We start from the raw sequence: 15,707 nt of genomic DNA on the forward strand, positions 1-15,707 counted from the left end.
TCATTGTCACGAGAAAACTTAGGAAATAAAATGAATGAATATATATGACCTCCATACAAAACAACAAACCCGACTCTGACTCTTTAATGCGTGCACTCAATGTACTTTTATTTTGAAGACACGCACCGGAAGTTTACACTGAAGATCTTCTGGACTGAGTTCAGTTCATATCAGAGCTCAGACGGAGCTGGACCTCACTGACTTTTAGTTTAGCTTAACGAGCCTTTACCGACACAATAACCCGTTAAACTGCCGGTACCGGGCGGACGGTTAACACACTTTTCTGCCCAGAAACAGTCGACACCGTCGGTCACCGGAACGGAGACATCCGGGAGATGAAAACGTTGTAGAGCGGCCGGTAACTTTGGTGAGTTTGTGGTTTAAAAACAAGTTTTTCTTTATTCTTGTTAAGACATTTAAACTGTTTTTAACACAGTCCGCGTTAATACTAAATAACAAGTCATCTAAGTTTAAGTGAACTTTTATCGACATAGGTTCATATATATATATATATATGCAACGTTTGCGTTTAACTATCTAACTGCTGTAATAGTAATACCATGTATCTGTAATCAAGAATTACAAGTTATAAACGCTAAATAAGGTTTGTTTTGCTGTCATAACGTGTTAGTGTTAAGGTGTTCATGCTTTCTTAAATATTTGGTATTATTATATTTGCTAATATCTTATGATATCGCCCATAAACATCCCTTAAATATGCTTAAAGTGACTTATAATCTTATTGTAATGCTATAAATGCATATTGATATATCTTTTGTCTCCCTATACAATACTCCTATACACTATAATATCCCTATATTTATTTTAAGTGTGTGAATTGTGCTGCCTAATATCATTTCACATGCTTTGATCATAGTGTATATATGTAATATATTATCCTGAAATATGAATTATCAATCTAGCTTTTTTTACTGTGTAATTTTTAATATTGCTCCATGCACATATGCTTCTTCTTTCTTTTTTCTTTACCATAGTGTATGTACAGTATGTTGTATCCTAAGCAGGGGGCTCCAGCAGTGTTTGCCAGGCCAGCCTGTCCGGCTCCGTGCAGCCCAGCTGGCCTCTTTTGTTCTGGCCACACAAGCTGATTAGCATGCACCATCCTACGGGAGCATCTGTCCCTGCAGACGCTGCTTTTGTTCCCCATTTAAAACTTGAAAGTTGGCCCTTTTTGTCCAACTGTCCTCACGTATTAAAAGCTCATAGACACGTCAGCCCCTTTTTCCCCCCTGCACGCAAATGTTGACCTAAAACCTGGAGAAAGTTTTAGTCTTTGTGGGTTAAAACAGAGGGTGAACAAACAGAGGACATTCAAGCTGTCTGTCATCTTAATCCAAGGGCTTGATGATACAGCTGAAATCATTAATACATGGTTTCCGACAGTTTTTCAGAGTGGAAGTGGGCCACCCCGACCTCCAGCTATGCTGACATTAGAAAAAATGAAAACACATAAATTATAACATTAGATACACATTAGCCCCGTGGGAAAAGGAGCAGAGGAACAGCTTTGCACAGGAAAAGCCATCAGATGTGATTCGCCGATTGTTTATGCTGTCACCTACTACTAATAAAAATCAATCACAACATAAGATTAGATTAAATCGAGCTTTATTTATCCTCAGGGAAAACTGCAGTGCGAAGAGATACACCAAGATTTCACCACCTCAGCTGAACAATCTCTTGAGGGAACCCCTCAAGACTTCAGAATATATCACGGCATGGCAAACGTCTGAAAAAACATAAATAATCAAACTGATACAAGAAACAATGAACAGTGTTTTACTGTCAGGTACTGTGTGCAAACATCTTTTGTTTACTTTTAATTTTGTTTTGCTTAGATTCATTAATTTGGACGACTACAATTTGTCAAACCTCTCAATATGAGAGTCACCACTTTATAATATTGAACTATTGCTCAGCCTTACTTGTTGTTTAAGTTATTTAGTATTGACAACGTCCTTTAACTTTCGTTTGGCTCTTGTAAGTCATATAAACTAATATTTAACAATGTATAAAATGTGAAATTTCTAAAACTTAATAATGATTTTATTGATGATATCGATGTTTCATTTGCAGTGCTGCCTTACGTCTTTTGTGATTTAATTTAAAGACTGATTGACGAGTAAGCCGGCTTTGTTGATGTGGTCAAAGGAATCCTGATTTGATCTGTTTAACTTGTTTACGTGGTGCGCTAATGGGACTAGATTAATGCCTCAATCTGCTCTGAACTGACTCATTAGTGGGCATTTAAACACACGGACGGTGCTGTCTCCATGACCTCCCTCCAACCAACACACACATCCGCCCTCCGCCTGTTATGGAGACAGATTGATGTGTTTGACAGGCTGCTCTCTCACACTTCACAGCCATGGCCCTTATCTTTGTCTGTTGCTATAGTGAATTAGGTTAGTTTTGTGTGTGTGTTTGTGTGGGTGTGTGTGGGCTGCGGAATATTTCCTCTTTAGGGGTGATGTGAAAACACACCTGTTCAGTGTAGCCCTGGTCTGTGGTCTGTGTTTGGGAGGTTACCTCAATCTCAGTCTATTTCATGTCATCTTTCTTTCGTTTTCTGTCATGGTGGTTACTGTGAGCAGGAAACCTTTCATCAGTTTTCACGATGACTAAAAAAACATGCATATAGGAGTTTATGTTTCTGTCATGTGGTTTAGAGCAACCATCAACATCGGTAACTTCCTCTGTCAGCATTTTACTGAGTCTGGAACAGGAAGATGACGTCCCCGTTCTTAACCTGACAGAGCTCTGATTGGTTCGGTCAGGGTCCCCAACACCAGACATATTAGACACACTTAACAAATTAATTACAATTGAATTAAGTTTTGGGTGGTAATTCAGAGGTCAAGAACCAGAGTTAGGGTTCACCAGATAAGTAATATTAATCAGCAAACATGTGCACTGACACACATTAGATGGTTTGATTCCCGGGAGACTCGTTCATACTGTTCCTCAATCATACTCAGTTTTGTGGGAATCCAGTGAGGGATCTCATCCTTGTTTCTGCACTAGCAGCTCTTACTGGTTAGTCTGGGTTCTCAAACAGTGGTAAAGGGCCCCATGGGATGTTAGTGAGGCCTGCTGTTGACCTGTTTGTTGCTTCTCTGAATAAATAATTCACCACCGCTCTGCATCTCTCATGTTGGCTGTATGTAGGTGGAGTTTGGCCCACACCCTCTAACACCACCCAACTAAGCTCCTTTTTACAGGATAATTAAAATGTTCTCATGCGCTTCAGCTCATAAACTTTGTCTTTACCTGCCGCCATTTTCTTGAGGGTAAATACGAGGACCTATCAGCACCGGTTATTGTAAAAAAGAAAACAAGGTTAGAAGGAAGCGAGTTGGCTCACTCCTGATCTACTTGCATCATCATCTCTGGAAAAAACTCCGTTCACTTGTTTTTCTGCCAAGTGAGTTACTTGATTTACTAGCCTGACGTGGTATTTTACTTGCCCCAGGCATTCAGGTGGTCCTGGTGATGCACATTTACTTAGAAAGGTTATAAAATACAGTGGCTTTGTACTTATAACCAAACCTTTTTATTGCTTCCAATATTGTGAATGGCACACCATTTCTACCTTCCACAATAAAAGCCCTGGATATACACACTGCATAACTGCTTATCAGAAGGAAGTTAGGAAGACTAAAAGGCAACTCAGTAAGATAGCGTACAGTGACATAAGTTAAGGTGAACGAGGTGGAACCACTTCTTCTTCTTCTGTTATAATTTAGGCAGATTAGACATTTCACAGTGCATGTCAGAAAAGTTATATTCTGATTAAATGCTTTGGGACACAGACTGTACTTACCACATAGCACCTTTCTAATCTTCTGACCACTCAAGATGCTTTTACACTAAACATCCCTATCTTATTCACGCTGGCGGCATTGACTGCCAACTGCTCCTGAGTTTGGGAGCTAATCATTCACAGAAATTCACACACTGATGCTGATGGTGCAGCCTTCAGAGCAATTTGGGGTTTAATATCTTGTGCAGATTGGAGGAGAGGAGGGGTCATATCACCGATAATCTGATCAGTGGACGGACTGTGGCTTAGCCGTACACTTTGCGGCATGTAGACGCACATCTTCTCAGATCTTATTATTTAGCATCAATGTGAACCGTTAAGACTTCTTAATTCACTTATTGTCTCTGTTGCATTGATCATTCTGAATAAAAGAAGAAACATTATTGAACAAGAGCAGTCAGGGGAGTACAGACCTCTGTCAGGGTCTAATAATCTCCATTATCACTTTAATTAACTATCAATAATAACAGAAGCAAAGAAGGCAACACAGTAAACGCAATGTAAAACATGTAAAACATCAATAGTATAAAAAAAATTATGAAAATACGAACAAAGTGCCTCCATTCAGTGATGTCAAGATTTACTTGTTGCCATGGTGATGTTGACAAACTGTAGTCAAAACTAGGTTGTGTGTAGAGCCTCGACGCCATGCGGCTTTGTGTTGTTCAGGCTGATTAGAAACCATGAGATCTGAGTCACAAGTGAGGGATAAAATCAGCTTTGAGCCGTGGTGCGGACAGAGCGACACGTGATTCACCTCCATGTCAGACTCGAGGGGATGCTACGTCTTCGTCACGAGAGGAAAGAGGCTCACAAAAGAGCGTTTGTTGCGGAGGAGTGAAGTCACTTTAGAAGTTGTCCTGCTTATGTGGCGTCCAGTTACAGGCAGTGAATGGGTCTCTGTCCCCCTGCAGCTCACTGGATGTATTCATGACCACTGAAATAAGCTCTGGTTAAGGATGGGGAGGGGTGGGGCGATGCTGTTTTATGATACCTGTATCTATAAATGTCTTTCACACACTGGAAATTTCCAAAATCGCTGCAGGGTTTCCCCTGTGACATTTCAGGGGAGGGGGAAAGCATCAGTCTACAATCGTACTGAAGTGCGGTTTGTTATGTTTCAGCTGCACGTTCTCTTCTTAAAAATAACCCTCAGATCAGTCATTGATACCCCGAGCTGATCAATATCTAACTCTAATCTAACTTCAACTCAATTCTGGGCTGAGTAGGACGTGTTCAAGACTAAATCAGTCCGATTGAGGTGTATGCCTCGACCTTTCCCAACTCTGAAGGTTTTTTTGTTGCTGATGTTGCATCAGGCTGCTCTTAATAGTTACCACAAAGAAAACTGGGGCTGCAATTAATAATTAATCGTTCATGAATCCACTTATTATTCTGGTAATTAATTTATATAACTGTTGATTAAATGTCAGAAAATTTTGAAAATGCTGGTCACCATTAAGCCTATGTTGATGTTCAAAACTGAGCTTGTATGCTCATTCTCCTCACAATTTTGAACCTTGAACCATGAAATGACTCAAATATATGAAAAGATTATCAAAAGAGCTGCAAATTCATTTTCTGTTGATGCTGATTTATTGACAAATAGTTCCAGCAGTAATCAATCGATCAATAAAGCTGCTGTGGCTCAGGAAAGCTAATCGTCCATCGATTGCTCTGTAGCTTCTTCCGGCCACATGTTGATAAAGCAATGTGATATTGCTTTTATAGTTTTAGTCGAGTGACTGAGATTATGACTTGTTTTTTCATTTAATCAATAATTTGACTACGCCATCACAAATAGTTCCTCAAACTGCACATGGACTGCACCGTTGTCAAGCAACACATAAACATTTTCTAAACACTACTTTGTGTAGGGCCACAGGTTCGCACAGGCAAGCTGCTTCCTTCATTATAAGTTCATGAGATAATCTTGGTTATGAATCTGCACTATATAAATAAAATTGAGCTGAACTGAACTGAGTGGAAATGTATTTTTCTCATCTTACCGTTCCGATAAAATCAACATCATATCACAGTAGTGTTTTGTCAGTGGTTAGTTCGGCGTGTATCTGATCCAAAAAGCACTTATTTTAGTGAAATCTTAAAATTTTAAACCTACAGTCTGCATGGTGATACAATTGGGAGGTGTCATTTAGAAATAGTACATGAAGCTGCTCATGACAAAGTCTTTATACAGTCCTGACCTATAAAGTAGAGCGTGCACCCCATATAGGTGCAGGATTATCATCATCACCTCATTTAGCGCCTATGATACGACATATGACACATCCTACCGTTCTGTACTTTGTTGCTTCGACATCAGTAGCTCTCTCTGTGTTTTTGTTTCCTGTCAATCAGTCTCTTGATTTTTATCTCAAATGTCAGTTAAAAGAGGAAACCTGAGTTTGAGTCAGACTAAGCTACAATAGGTGTTTGTTTGTTTTTCCGAACATAAAAAGAAAGTCTGTGTTTTATTCACGGATTACGGTAAAATGCGTGAGATTGGTGGGTTGGTGCGGTGTGAGCGATAATGCAGATGTACCAGACTGTTGTGGTGATGGGGGAGCTGAGGCGGAAGGCAACCCTTTCAATTTACTAGCCGATCTATGCCTCAACCCTCACCAACGTCACGAAACCTTGAGTGGTGACTGAAAGAATGATACCAAGAATGCAATCTGTAGGTTGTCTGGGTACAGCTCAGCTCAGTGTAGAGCAGCTGCTCATCCCAGTCCATTACCAACTAGATTGTGTACTTCACATGGTTCATAACACGATAAAAACTTGTATCGATCCAAACCTCCTCTGACTTCTCCACGTATTATAACACCAGACCTGTCCACAACCTAACCCCGTAACCTACAACAAACTGTATTCCACTGATTTAAAACAGAATATCACCAACTAGAAACCTTAGCTAAGTTTCATCCAACATTCAACATATACACAACATAAATAACATCTTATGACAAAATATTTTATCAAATAAACGAATGTAAACTAAGTGCCCCATACCACATAAGGTTATATAACATTAAAACATCTTGTTATGATAATAAACTTTTCACGTTTTAACGTGACACTGTTCCTTTTTTCTTTGTCTGGCAGCGATACACTTCGTTAAACTAAAATCAACCACATTGGTGCCAAATTCGTCAACACCCGTTGTGTAACTCACAGGTTTATGATGACGTTATGTCCTCCTCAGCCTTTTAACATCAGAGTTAGGCATCTGAGTGAATGCTCGTCTTGTTTTTGCGTGCGTGTGTGTGTGTGTTTTTTCATGATACAAAGGATTATAACATCAGTTCCAGTGTGCTGCTAAGTGAGTCACCCCGTCACGCACGCAAATGTGGCCCTGTTTTACACCTAACAACCCCGCTCAGTGTACTGGAGTGAATACATATATTGTCTCCCACTGTTGCTCCCAGCTCCCAGTACAAAGACAGTGTGGGTGTATTGTAGTGATGAATGCTGTTGTGTTGAAGCTTTTGTGTGCGTTATATATGAATGTCTGAAGAATGTTTTTTAAATTTTAAATGAAACATCCAAAGTGACGCTGCGTGTTTGCTGAAAAGAACTCGACATAGAAACGACTTCTTCTTTCGATTGTGTCTGCAGATGATGTGTGTACCTGCACTGATGGAGACGCTCTGAGGGTGACAGTGGGAAAGTCCTCACCCTTCCTCCTCCCCTGAAGGCTGCACAGATGTTTTCGCTTGGTCAGGAAAACATCTCCACCTCCCCTGCTTCCACCAAAGGACCGGTCAAATATGGAGAGCTCATTGTGCTGGGGTGAGACGCTCACTAAGGAGCTTTTTACAGCTGTGGTCAAAACCTCTGAGCCATCAAGACTTCAGAGCCTTGAAGGTTTTGCTTGTTTTAGCCCTTTAACTTATTTTCAGGCTTATTTGAATGAGACCATTCACACCAGTACAATGTGGAAATGCTTTAGATAGTAACATGCACCACAGTGTAAAATGCTTTATTTAGTTTTTTATCAGGAAACGTTCATAGCGTTGTAATTCAGCAGTCAGAAAGGGCTGTGTTTGAACTAATCTCAGTTCTGCTTAAAAAATAATTTGAGGGGGCGGTCGGTAGCGTATTGGGTTAAGCGGCCGCCCCGTGTGTAGAGGCTTCAGTCCTCGCTGCAGCTGGCCCCGGTTCAAATCCAACATCGGACGGCCATTTACTGCGTGTCATTCCCTCTCTCTCTGCCCCCTGCTTCCTGTCTATCTTCAGCTGTCCTATCATTAAAGGCATAAAAGACCAAAAAAATAAAATAATAATAATTTTTGAATTTTAGGCCTTAACAAAAATGTAACTTTTTATCAAAGCTTCAGTCTTTAAAAACTTTAAATGTGATTTTTGTATTCATAACGCTGTAACAAAACTCCATGGATCCAATAACCTTAAATGCAAACTGCACAGCCTGATCAGAAATGATCTGAGCACACTCAGTTAGTGGGGTTGTGATGTGGCGTGACTTGCGTTTCATCAAAAATATAGCTACTTCTACAAGTAATCAGTTACAATTGTTTCTTATGTTAGTTTCATTTAATAGGGTCAGGCTTCAGCTCTGGCCTGAGAACATCATTTCATAATTTTTTCTTGCCAAGGACATGGAATAGACCTTAAAAAAGGTTTTACTTACTGAAACTTGTAGAAACCCTGGTTCCTCAAACACGAGAAGCACTGGTATGTCGGACTTTTAATTGTTAGGTTGTCAGTAGCTGCACAAACTTAGATTTCATAGGATACATGAAGATTATAATTGAATGACACATGGAGGAAATTCTTTTAAAGCAAAAATGGAGAGTTGACAAATTTGCAGCCTTGGAAGAAATTGAGGAAAAATGTTTTTTTCGCAATAGGATTAGAGTGTGCTAAAAAAAAAAAAAAAAACACTGGCTTCCTCTTTCATGAGGTGAAGGAACAGGGGTGTCACCACACAGAGTTCTGGCACAAAAACATTAAGAAGTTCATTAAAAATTGGTTCTGATGAGTTTTTCTGCAGAAACACGTTTTTTTCTGCAAAACTCTTACGGATACAGATCTGACCAGACATTTGAGGCTTTTTAGATATTAAGTATGATGAACACATTGTGGTTGGTACCGAGAGCCTTTCGAGGGAACGTCTTGATTTGTGTTTCATATTTCACCTGTAGCAAAAAGCCAACACCATCTCAGACTTGTGAATTGTCTTGCTATAGTGCTATTGTTGGTCTGGACCCCCTCTGATAATCTTTCCCTCTTTGGGGTGGATAAAAAGCTGTACACTATCACGTTTGTCCAGATAAAAAACATTAAACAAATCCCTTGGTGCACCTTGTAGCATTTTAATTTGCAGTATGAAATTCAGTCCATTGGTTTTTGTTCAGGAGCAGCAAAACTTAACCTCAGTGCAGTTAAAAGTGTCGAGAAACTCCACCACAGCAAAGAATGCAGCTGACTTCCTGACTGAAGGCCATTGACTGTGGACACAAGCGAGAGCCTGTGGTTCAGGGAGGTCGAGAGACGTCAGGAAAGTTGTGGCTGCTGTGGTTTCAGACCTTTTGTTTGCTTTCGCATTATATTGTCCACATGTGGATTTAAACAGTCTGGCAGACCCAGTAACTGACAATTACACTGGTCACAAGGTTTAATTTTAAAGAGCCATATAGTTTGTGAAAACAGAGGCCATGTTATGCGTCGTACAGTGGAGCCACAGTGGAGCTGAGGTGGTCTGAGTTTGTATAAGAAAGGAGGTGGCCGTCACGTTATCTGAAATTCAGGAAGTTTGCATTATCCAGCGAAAGAATGGCTCCACTTTTAACTGAACTCAAATGTTTACATGACCCAAGGCTGGCAGCAGTCTGGCTCTGAAGATAACCTCCAGCTCCAACTGACTTTTACTTTAAAGTCCTTCAACATTTAGCTTTCCGGATTTTCTTTTCACATTCACAACAGGTTCAGGACGAGAAAAATGTTCTGCAAATAAAAAGTTTTACAAATTACGGTAGCTCAATTTAAGTTTAGTTTAAGAGGCGTCCTGATGGCTCAGGTGGATAAATCATGAACCACATCATCGCAGCATCCTGCTTTTGAATCTAGATTTAAACCTTCAACTTTCTCCCCCACACAAAGCTTCCTGACCCCAGTGAAAGAAAGAAATTTGTTTGTTTGTTTTCTTACCTGCACCAGTTAAACCAGTCCTGGATGGGTTAAACCCAGCATAGCAAAGAATAAACAAGCTGGGGGGGACGCCGCTAGTCCAGCTTCATCAAAACTGGAAAATAAAATACACCAACAGCTCCAAACTGTCTGATTTACATGTTTTATCTTGTTTATTGAACATGTGTAGAAATAGGACTTGTTGGAGGATTAGGATTTCATACTTGAGACTTACTTGTGACTTGCAAAATAACTACGTTAACCCACCTCTGGTAGATATTGTTTATTGTTTGGGAAGAAAAACTCAGTTAATGTGTTGAGAAACTCCACCACAGCAAAGAATGCAGCTGACTTCCTGACTGAAGGCCATTCACTGTGGATACAAGAGAGAGCCTGTGGTTCAGGGAGGTTGACTGCTGTGGTTTCAGACCTTTTGTTTGCTTTTGTATTATTGTGTCCAGGACCGAAATAAAGCTGTCTGGTAGCCTAAACTGTCACAATGTTTCATCACTCAAGTATAAACCAGGATTGGGTGATTATACACCGACTTCTTCTGGCAGGTTTATATGCTCAGAATGTGTGCCTTATGTTTGTCTCATTAGTTTTTAAAGCTGTAATTAAGATTTATTTAAGTTGGGTTGTACAAGACATCTATCCGATCTAATGTAGTTGAGGCAATTCCTTTGTTCTGTGAGGTAAAATGACTATTTTTGTCAAAGGAGTCTGGTCGCTTTGGAGATTAATTGGGTTTTGGGTTGGAAAGGGATGAGAGCAAGGTCAAGTAGCAAAAAGATATTCTAAAGATAGACTTAAACTGATGTTTTAAATTGATGTATAGTCTGTTCTACAGCATCCTGCAGAGTAAGAAACATCAGACATTGTGATGGTTCAGTGAAGTATGGCAGCTCTCTGATTCAGTGGTATGCTGCAGTTTAATATGTGGATCTCCCATCCTGTGTGTTCAGGTGTAACGGCTCTCTGCCCAATGGTGACAAGGGGAGGCGGAAAAGTCGTTTCGCTCTGTGTCGCAGAAACAAGGCCAATGGTGTGAAACCCAGCACTGTCCACTCATCGTGCACACCTCAGGCTGCCAAGGTGAGAGCTCAATAACACACAGGTGAAACAGTAAAGATGGGAGTGAAACCTGTTACAGTAGTACATGTTCTGAAAGTGATGTTACCAGGATAGATAAGTGCATTGATACTGAGTGCAAATGTAGAATTTGCCACATATTTTACACAATCACTCTTTCTGTTACAGACTTGCAGCATTATGAATTAAATGTGCCATTACTGAACAGAAAGAACAGTTTTATTTGTCCGTAAACATTTTGTAACTTCTGTGTCTTCTCTGTTTCCAAAGGCGATAAGCAACAAGGAGCAGCACAGTATTTCGTACACTCTGTCCCGGGCACAGACGATAGTGGTGGAATACACCCACGATGGCAACACAGACATGTTCCAGGTCTGTAGCATCCTGCTAGGCTTCATATTAGCCTTGTGTCACAGAGATTCAGTTTATCATGTATTATGTTTATCATGTATTACAGTTGTGACTCTTTGTAAAACTTAAATTTATCCCGGGGGACATGACTTCCATGATTTCTAAAAACATCTTGAAATGTGAACTCTGACCACAGCACACTTTCACACTTTTCGTCAGTCCATCTCGGATGAGCTCAGGTCCAGAGAAGTCAGCAGTATTTCTCGATCATGTTGATATCTGGCTTTCTCTTTCCATGGTCGAGTCTTAACTTACATTTGCAGATGCAGCAATGAACTGTGTTTTACTGACAGCAGTTTTCTGAAGTGTTCCTGAGCCCAAGTAAAAGATATTATAAATTGTAGATCGGGAAATCCCTGAATTTCTTGTAGTTTTGTGTTGAGAAACCTCTTAAACTGTTGGACTATTTGCAGATTTTCACAAAGTGGTGAACATTCCTGCCCCCTTCTTGTTTGTGAATGATTGACCTCAAGGATTTCCCTATTATACCCATGAAATGTTCCAAACCATTACAAAATTGTGGTTGTAAATTCAAATTATTATTCTCTCTTTTTTTTTTTAGTCTTTACACATATCATGTTGCACAATTTCCTCAACCCTCAAAAGACAGTAAATGGGTTTAAAGCAGAAACTCTGAGAGCCAAAAAGAAAAATGAGAAACCACAATTGAGGAATTAGAAAAAAAAGAGAATCAACAAAACTGCAGACAAACTGCTGTGATAAAAAATCCTGTTTTTAAAACTTGTTTTGTCATCCTGCTTGTTGATGAGACAGGTGGAATCACTTCATCAAATCACTGCTCCACAGTCAGTGTACATAACACTAAGATAAAAGTCTGCAGGAATCAGCACAGACTGAAACTAGTTTCTGTGTCATTACAGATTGGACGCTCTACGGAGAATCCCATCGACTTTGTGGTGACAGACACGGTACCCGGTGGTCAGAGCCATGCTGATGGACAGACAGTTCAGAGCACCATCTCCCGCTTCGCCTGCCGCATCATCTGCCAAAGAACCCCACCTTACTCTGCACGGATCTATGCCGCAGGCTTCGACGCCTCCAAGAACATCTTCCTTGGGGTAGGCTGCACTAAGTGGTGCTGTTGTAGGTGGTTCTGTGTCATTTTCCAGTATGAACGTGCTAGAAGTGAGTTGTTGATTTTTCACAGGAGAAGGCGGCCAAGTGGAGGATGCAGGACGGTCAAATGGACGGACTGACCACCAACGGCGTTCTGGTGATGCACCCGCGCCAAGGCTTCAGCCAGAACTCAAAACCTGGCCTGTGGAGGGAAATCTCAGTCTGTGGGAACGTCTTCATGCTGCGGGAAACCCGATCATCTCAGCAGAGGGGCAAAATGGTGGGTGTACATTTTTTAAATGAATGTTTACTTGCTAGCAGTCTTCTTCCTGGCATTTGTTGGTGCTTTGCTTTGTTACTTTGTGCATTACTGCTGGAACAAGTGCAGGATGCAAGCACTAGTAGTTTTTCACCACCGCTATTGTGTTTCATTTCATTTAGCTTAATTAAAATCATGAATCCTTCGGAGGCTGTGGTGGCCGAATGGCATGACACATAATCTTAACAATGCTGGTTCTCTTCTAGCTGGGGACTTTTGTTGCATGTCATACCCCCCTCTCTTGCTCCTCACGTTTCCTGTCTACCTCTTAAGCCGGGCTCAGACTACAGGAGTTTTGGACAGATTTACCTCAGATTCACCCCTGGCAAGGGACCTTAGTTGATACCAATGTGTATCACCAATTACATCCAGATGCACATCCAGTCTTAAACCTCCCAACCTGCTCGCCAATGAGAGAGAGAAGTCTACAAACTGCTGAGGAACAACAAACATGAGCCCTTGAGGCTAATGTTAGCATATTACTTTTGTTTACGTCTGTTTCCCAACACAACATCACGTCATGTCATGTGAGGTGGTGCATTTCTTCCTCTGGGGCGATAACCTTAATAACAATGCCCTGGAGTGTGTGATGCACCATTATTAAATTCTGTAGCATGTGCAAGTTTGAGTTTAAAGAGCAGAAAATCTGTTTCCTCATGTGATGATTTCAAAATACAGAATCTACTGAAACAGGAAGTGACTCTTGCTGTCTCCAGATAAGCGTGAGTTGGTGTGTGGCGTCACATTGTGTTGTTTTGCGAATGACCTGTAATCTTGTCTCTCCTTCAGGTGGACTCTGAGTGTAACGAGCTGGTGGATGGATCGCTTATCGACCTGTGCGGTGCCACCCTGCTGTGGCGGACAGCTGAGGGCCTGGCGCACACGCCCACCGTCAAACACCTGGAGGCTCTGCGACAGGAGCTGAATGCCGGGCGGCCACAGTGTCCTGTGGGCTTCAACACGCTGGCCTTCCCTAGCCTTCGCCGCAAAGACGTCCTGGACGAGAAGCAGCCCTGGGCTTACCTGCGCTGCGGTCATGTGCATGGCTACCATGGCTGGGGGGGTCGTCGTAACCCCGAGGTGGAGGCGGAGTGTCAGGAGAGAGAGTGCCCCATGTGCCGGGCGCGGGGCCCCTATGTACCGCTGTGGCTGGGCTGTGAGGCGGGCTTCTACGTGGATGCGGAGCCTCCCACCCACGCCTTCGTCCCCTGCGGTCACGTCTGCTCGGAGAAGACGACGGCGTACTGGAGTGAGATCTCGCTGCCGCACGGCACACACACCTTCCACGCCGCCTGCCCATTCTGCATCCAGCCGCTGAGCGGAGAGACCGGCTGCATCAGACTCATCTTCCAAAGCCCGCTGGACTAGAAACCACTTTGTATCTCAAGCCTATCTCACCAGCAGGACAACATGCTTTGAGTGTTGGAATCTTCATAACTTAATTTTTTTTATAACTTAATTTAACTTAATTTTGATCAGTATAGATAGATAGATTCATTTATTGGGCTGATGCCTGCCTCTTGTTTATGAATATCAGATTCATGCGGTGTCGTCCTCCTCTCAAGTGGTGAAAGTTCTTCCCTGGACACATCTGCACGATGGTTGATTTGCCTTAAACTTTTTATTTATTCTGTCACCTCTTCAGTAATGTTTTTTGTAAATCAATGCAGAACTTAACAGCTGTAATTTTTCTCAGATATTCCTTGAAACAGCTGATTTTATTCTGCCTTAAAGAGGCGATAACACAAAGACTTGATCTTCAGTCGAGAGTTTCATTGTCTACCTTTTGTTTTTAAGGGCTTTTCTGTGGAAAACAGAGTTTTAACCAGGAAAATGTAAAAGAAATATTCAACATTTAGTGATCGTAACATATTTCTATATTTGAATTTTTCTTTGAAATCAAGTGACCTTCCTCTGTAATGCTGTTGCCTCTCTGAACACAGAATAACTGTTTTTTTATTGATCTTAATACAAGCTTTGTATCATAACGTAACAATTTCTGGGGAAACTTTTTAAACACACACATCCAGACTGAATGTAATTTTTTTTTACAATAAACCAGCATTGCTCAGTAGTTACATGAAGAAAAAACACTCATGACAAACTGTCCCGTCAGACGATGCATGTTCTGCCAAAGTGCTCTTAAAGGAATACTTCTTCACCCCAAAATGAAAATTCAGTCACTGCTCTTGAACACATACATGCAGAATAATAAAAAAAAAATCAACAACCCCTGACCAAATTAGCATGATGTTACTAGAAGAGTGATGATGCTGACCTTTCCTCTAGCGCCAACATGAGGCCAGCCCTCCCATTTGTAAATAAAGATTGTGGAGTTTCCTTCAAATTTCACACTGTTTTGATTAAAGTTACCTCTTGTACCATCCTCATAACATACAGCATTATTTATTTATGTTTTATTTAAAAAGGGTAGACACAGTACACATAGATTAACTGAAAACAGCCGCTCGGTGCAGGTATCATAGTGTTTATAGTGGATACACTCGTCCCTACAAAGGCTTTTATGAAAATAAAAGTGGGGCAAGATACAATAAACCAGACATGAGTACAGGTTTGCTGAATTAACCAGGTTTTGGTAGCTCTCTTAAAAGTACAAGTGATTTGGTAACAAGTTCCAGAAAAAGCTGTCTGAGCAAAACACATTTTGCAGAAGCTGACATTTTTCTCTGGAGGATCTGCTGCAGCTCTGTAATCTCTCGATGTGTTTGCACAAAGGATGAGCTGAGGACATTTAAATGTTCAAACATTTTGCTTTGCATAATGGAAAATCAATAAAGGTTGCAAAAGTTA

General features: G+C 41.1%; 1 protein-coding gene across 1 annotated transcript; it reads left to right on the plus strand.

Annotated features, from left to right (window-relative positions):
- The first annotated feature begins 132 nt into the window (after positions 1-132).
- Positions 133-15,707, plus strand: LOC104918530 (E3 ubiquitin-protein ligase pellino homolog 1). Its single transcript, XM_010730312.3, has 7 exons — positions 133-367; positions 7,466-7,639; positions 10,963-11,092; positions 11,360-11,461; positions 12,382-12,579; positions 12,669-12,857; positions 13,686-15,707. The coding sequence occupies exons 2-7, from the start codon at positions 7,554-7,556 to the stop codon at positions 14,262-14,264; spliced, it is 1,284 nt and encodes a 427-aa protein (XP_010728614.1). The 5' UTR covers positions 133-367; positions 7,466-7,553; the 3' UTR covers positions 14,265-15,707.

Source organism: Larimichthys crocea, chromosome X, assembly GCF_000972845.2.
Source record: "Larimichthys crocea isolate SSNF chromosome X, L_crocea_2.0, whole genome shotgun sequence".
In the NCBI taxonomy this organism is placed as follows: Eukaryota; Metazoa; Chordata; class Actinopteri; family Sciaenidae; genus Larimichthys; species Larimichthys crocea.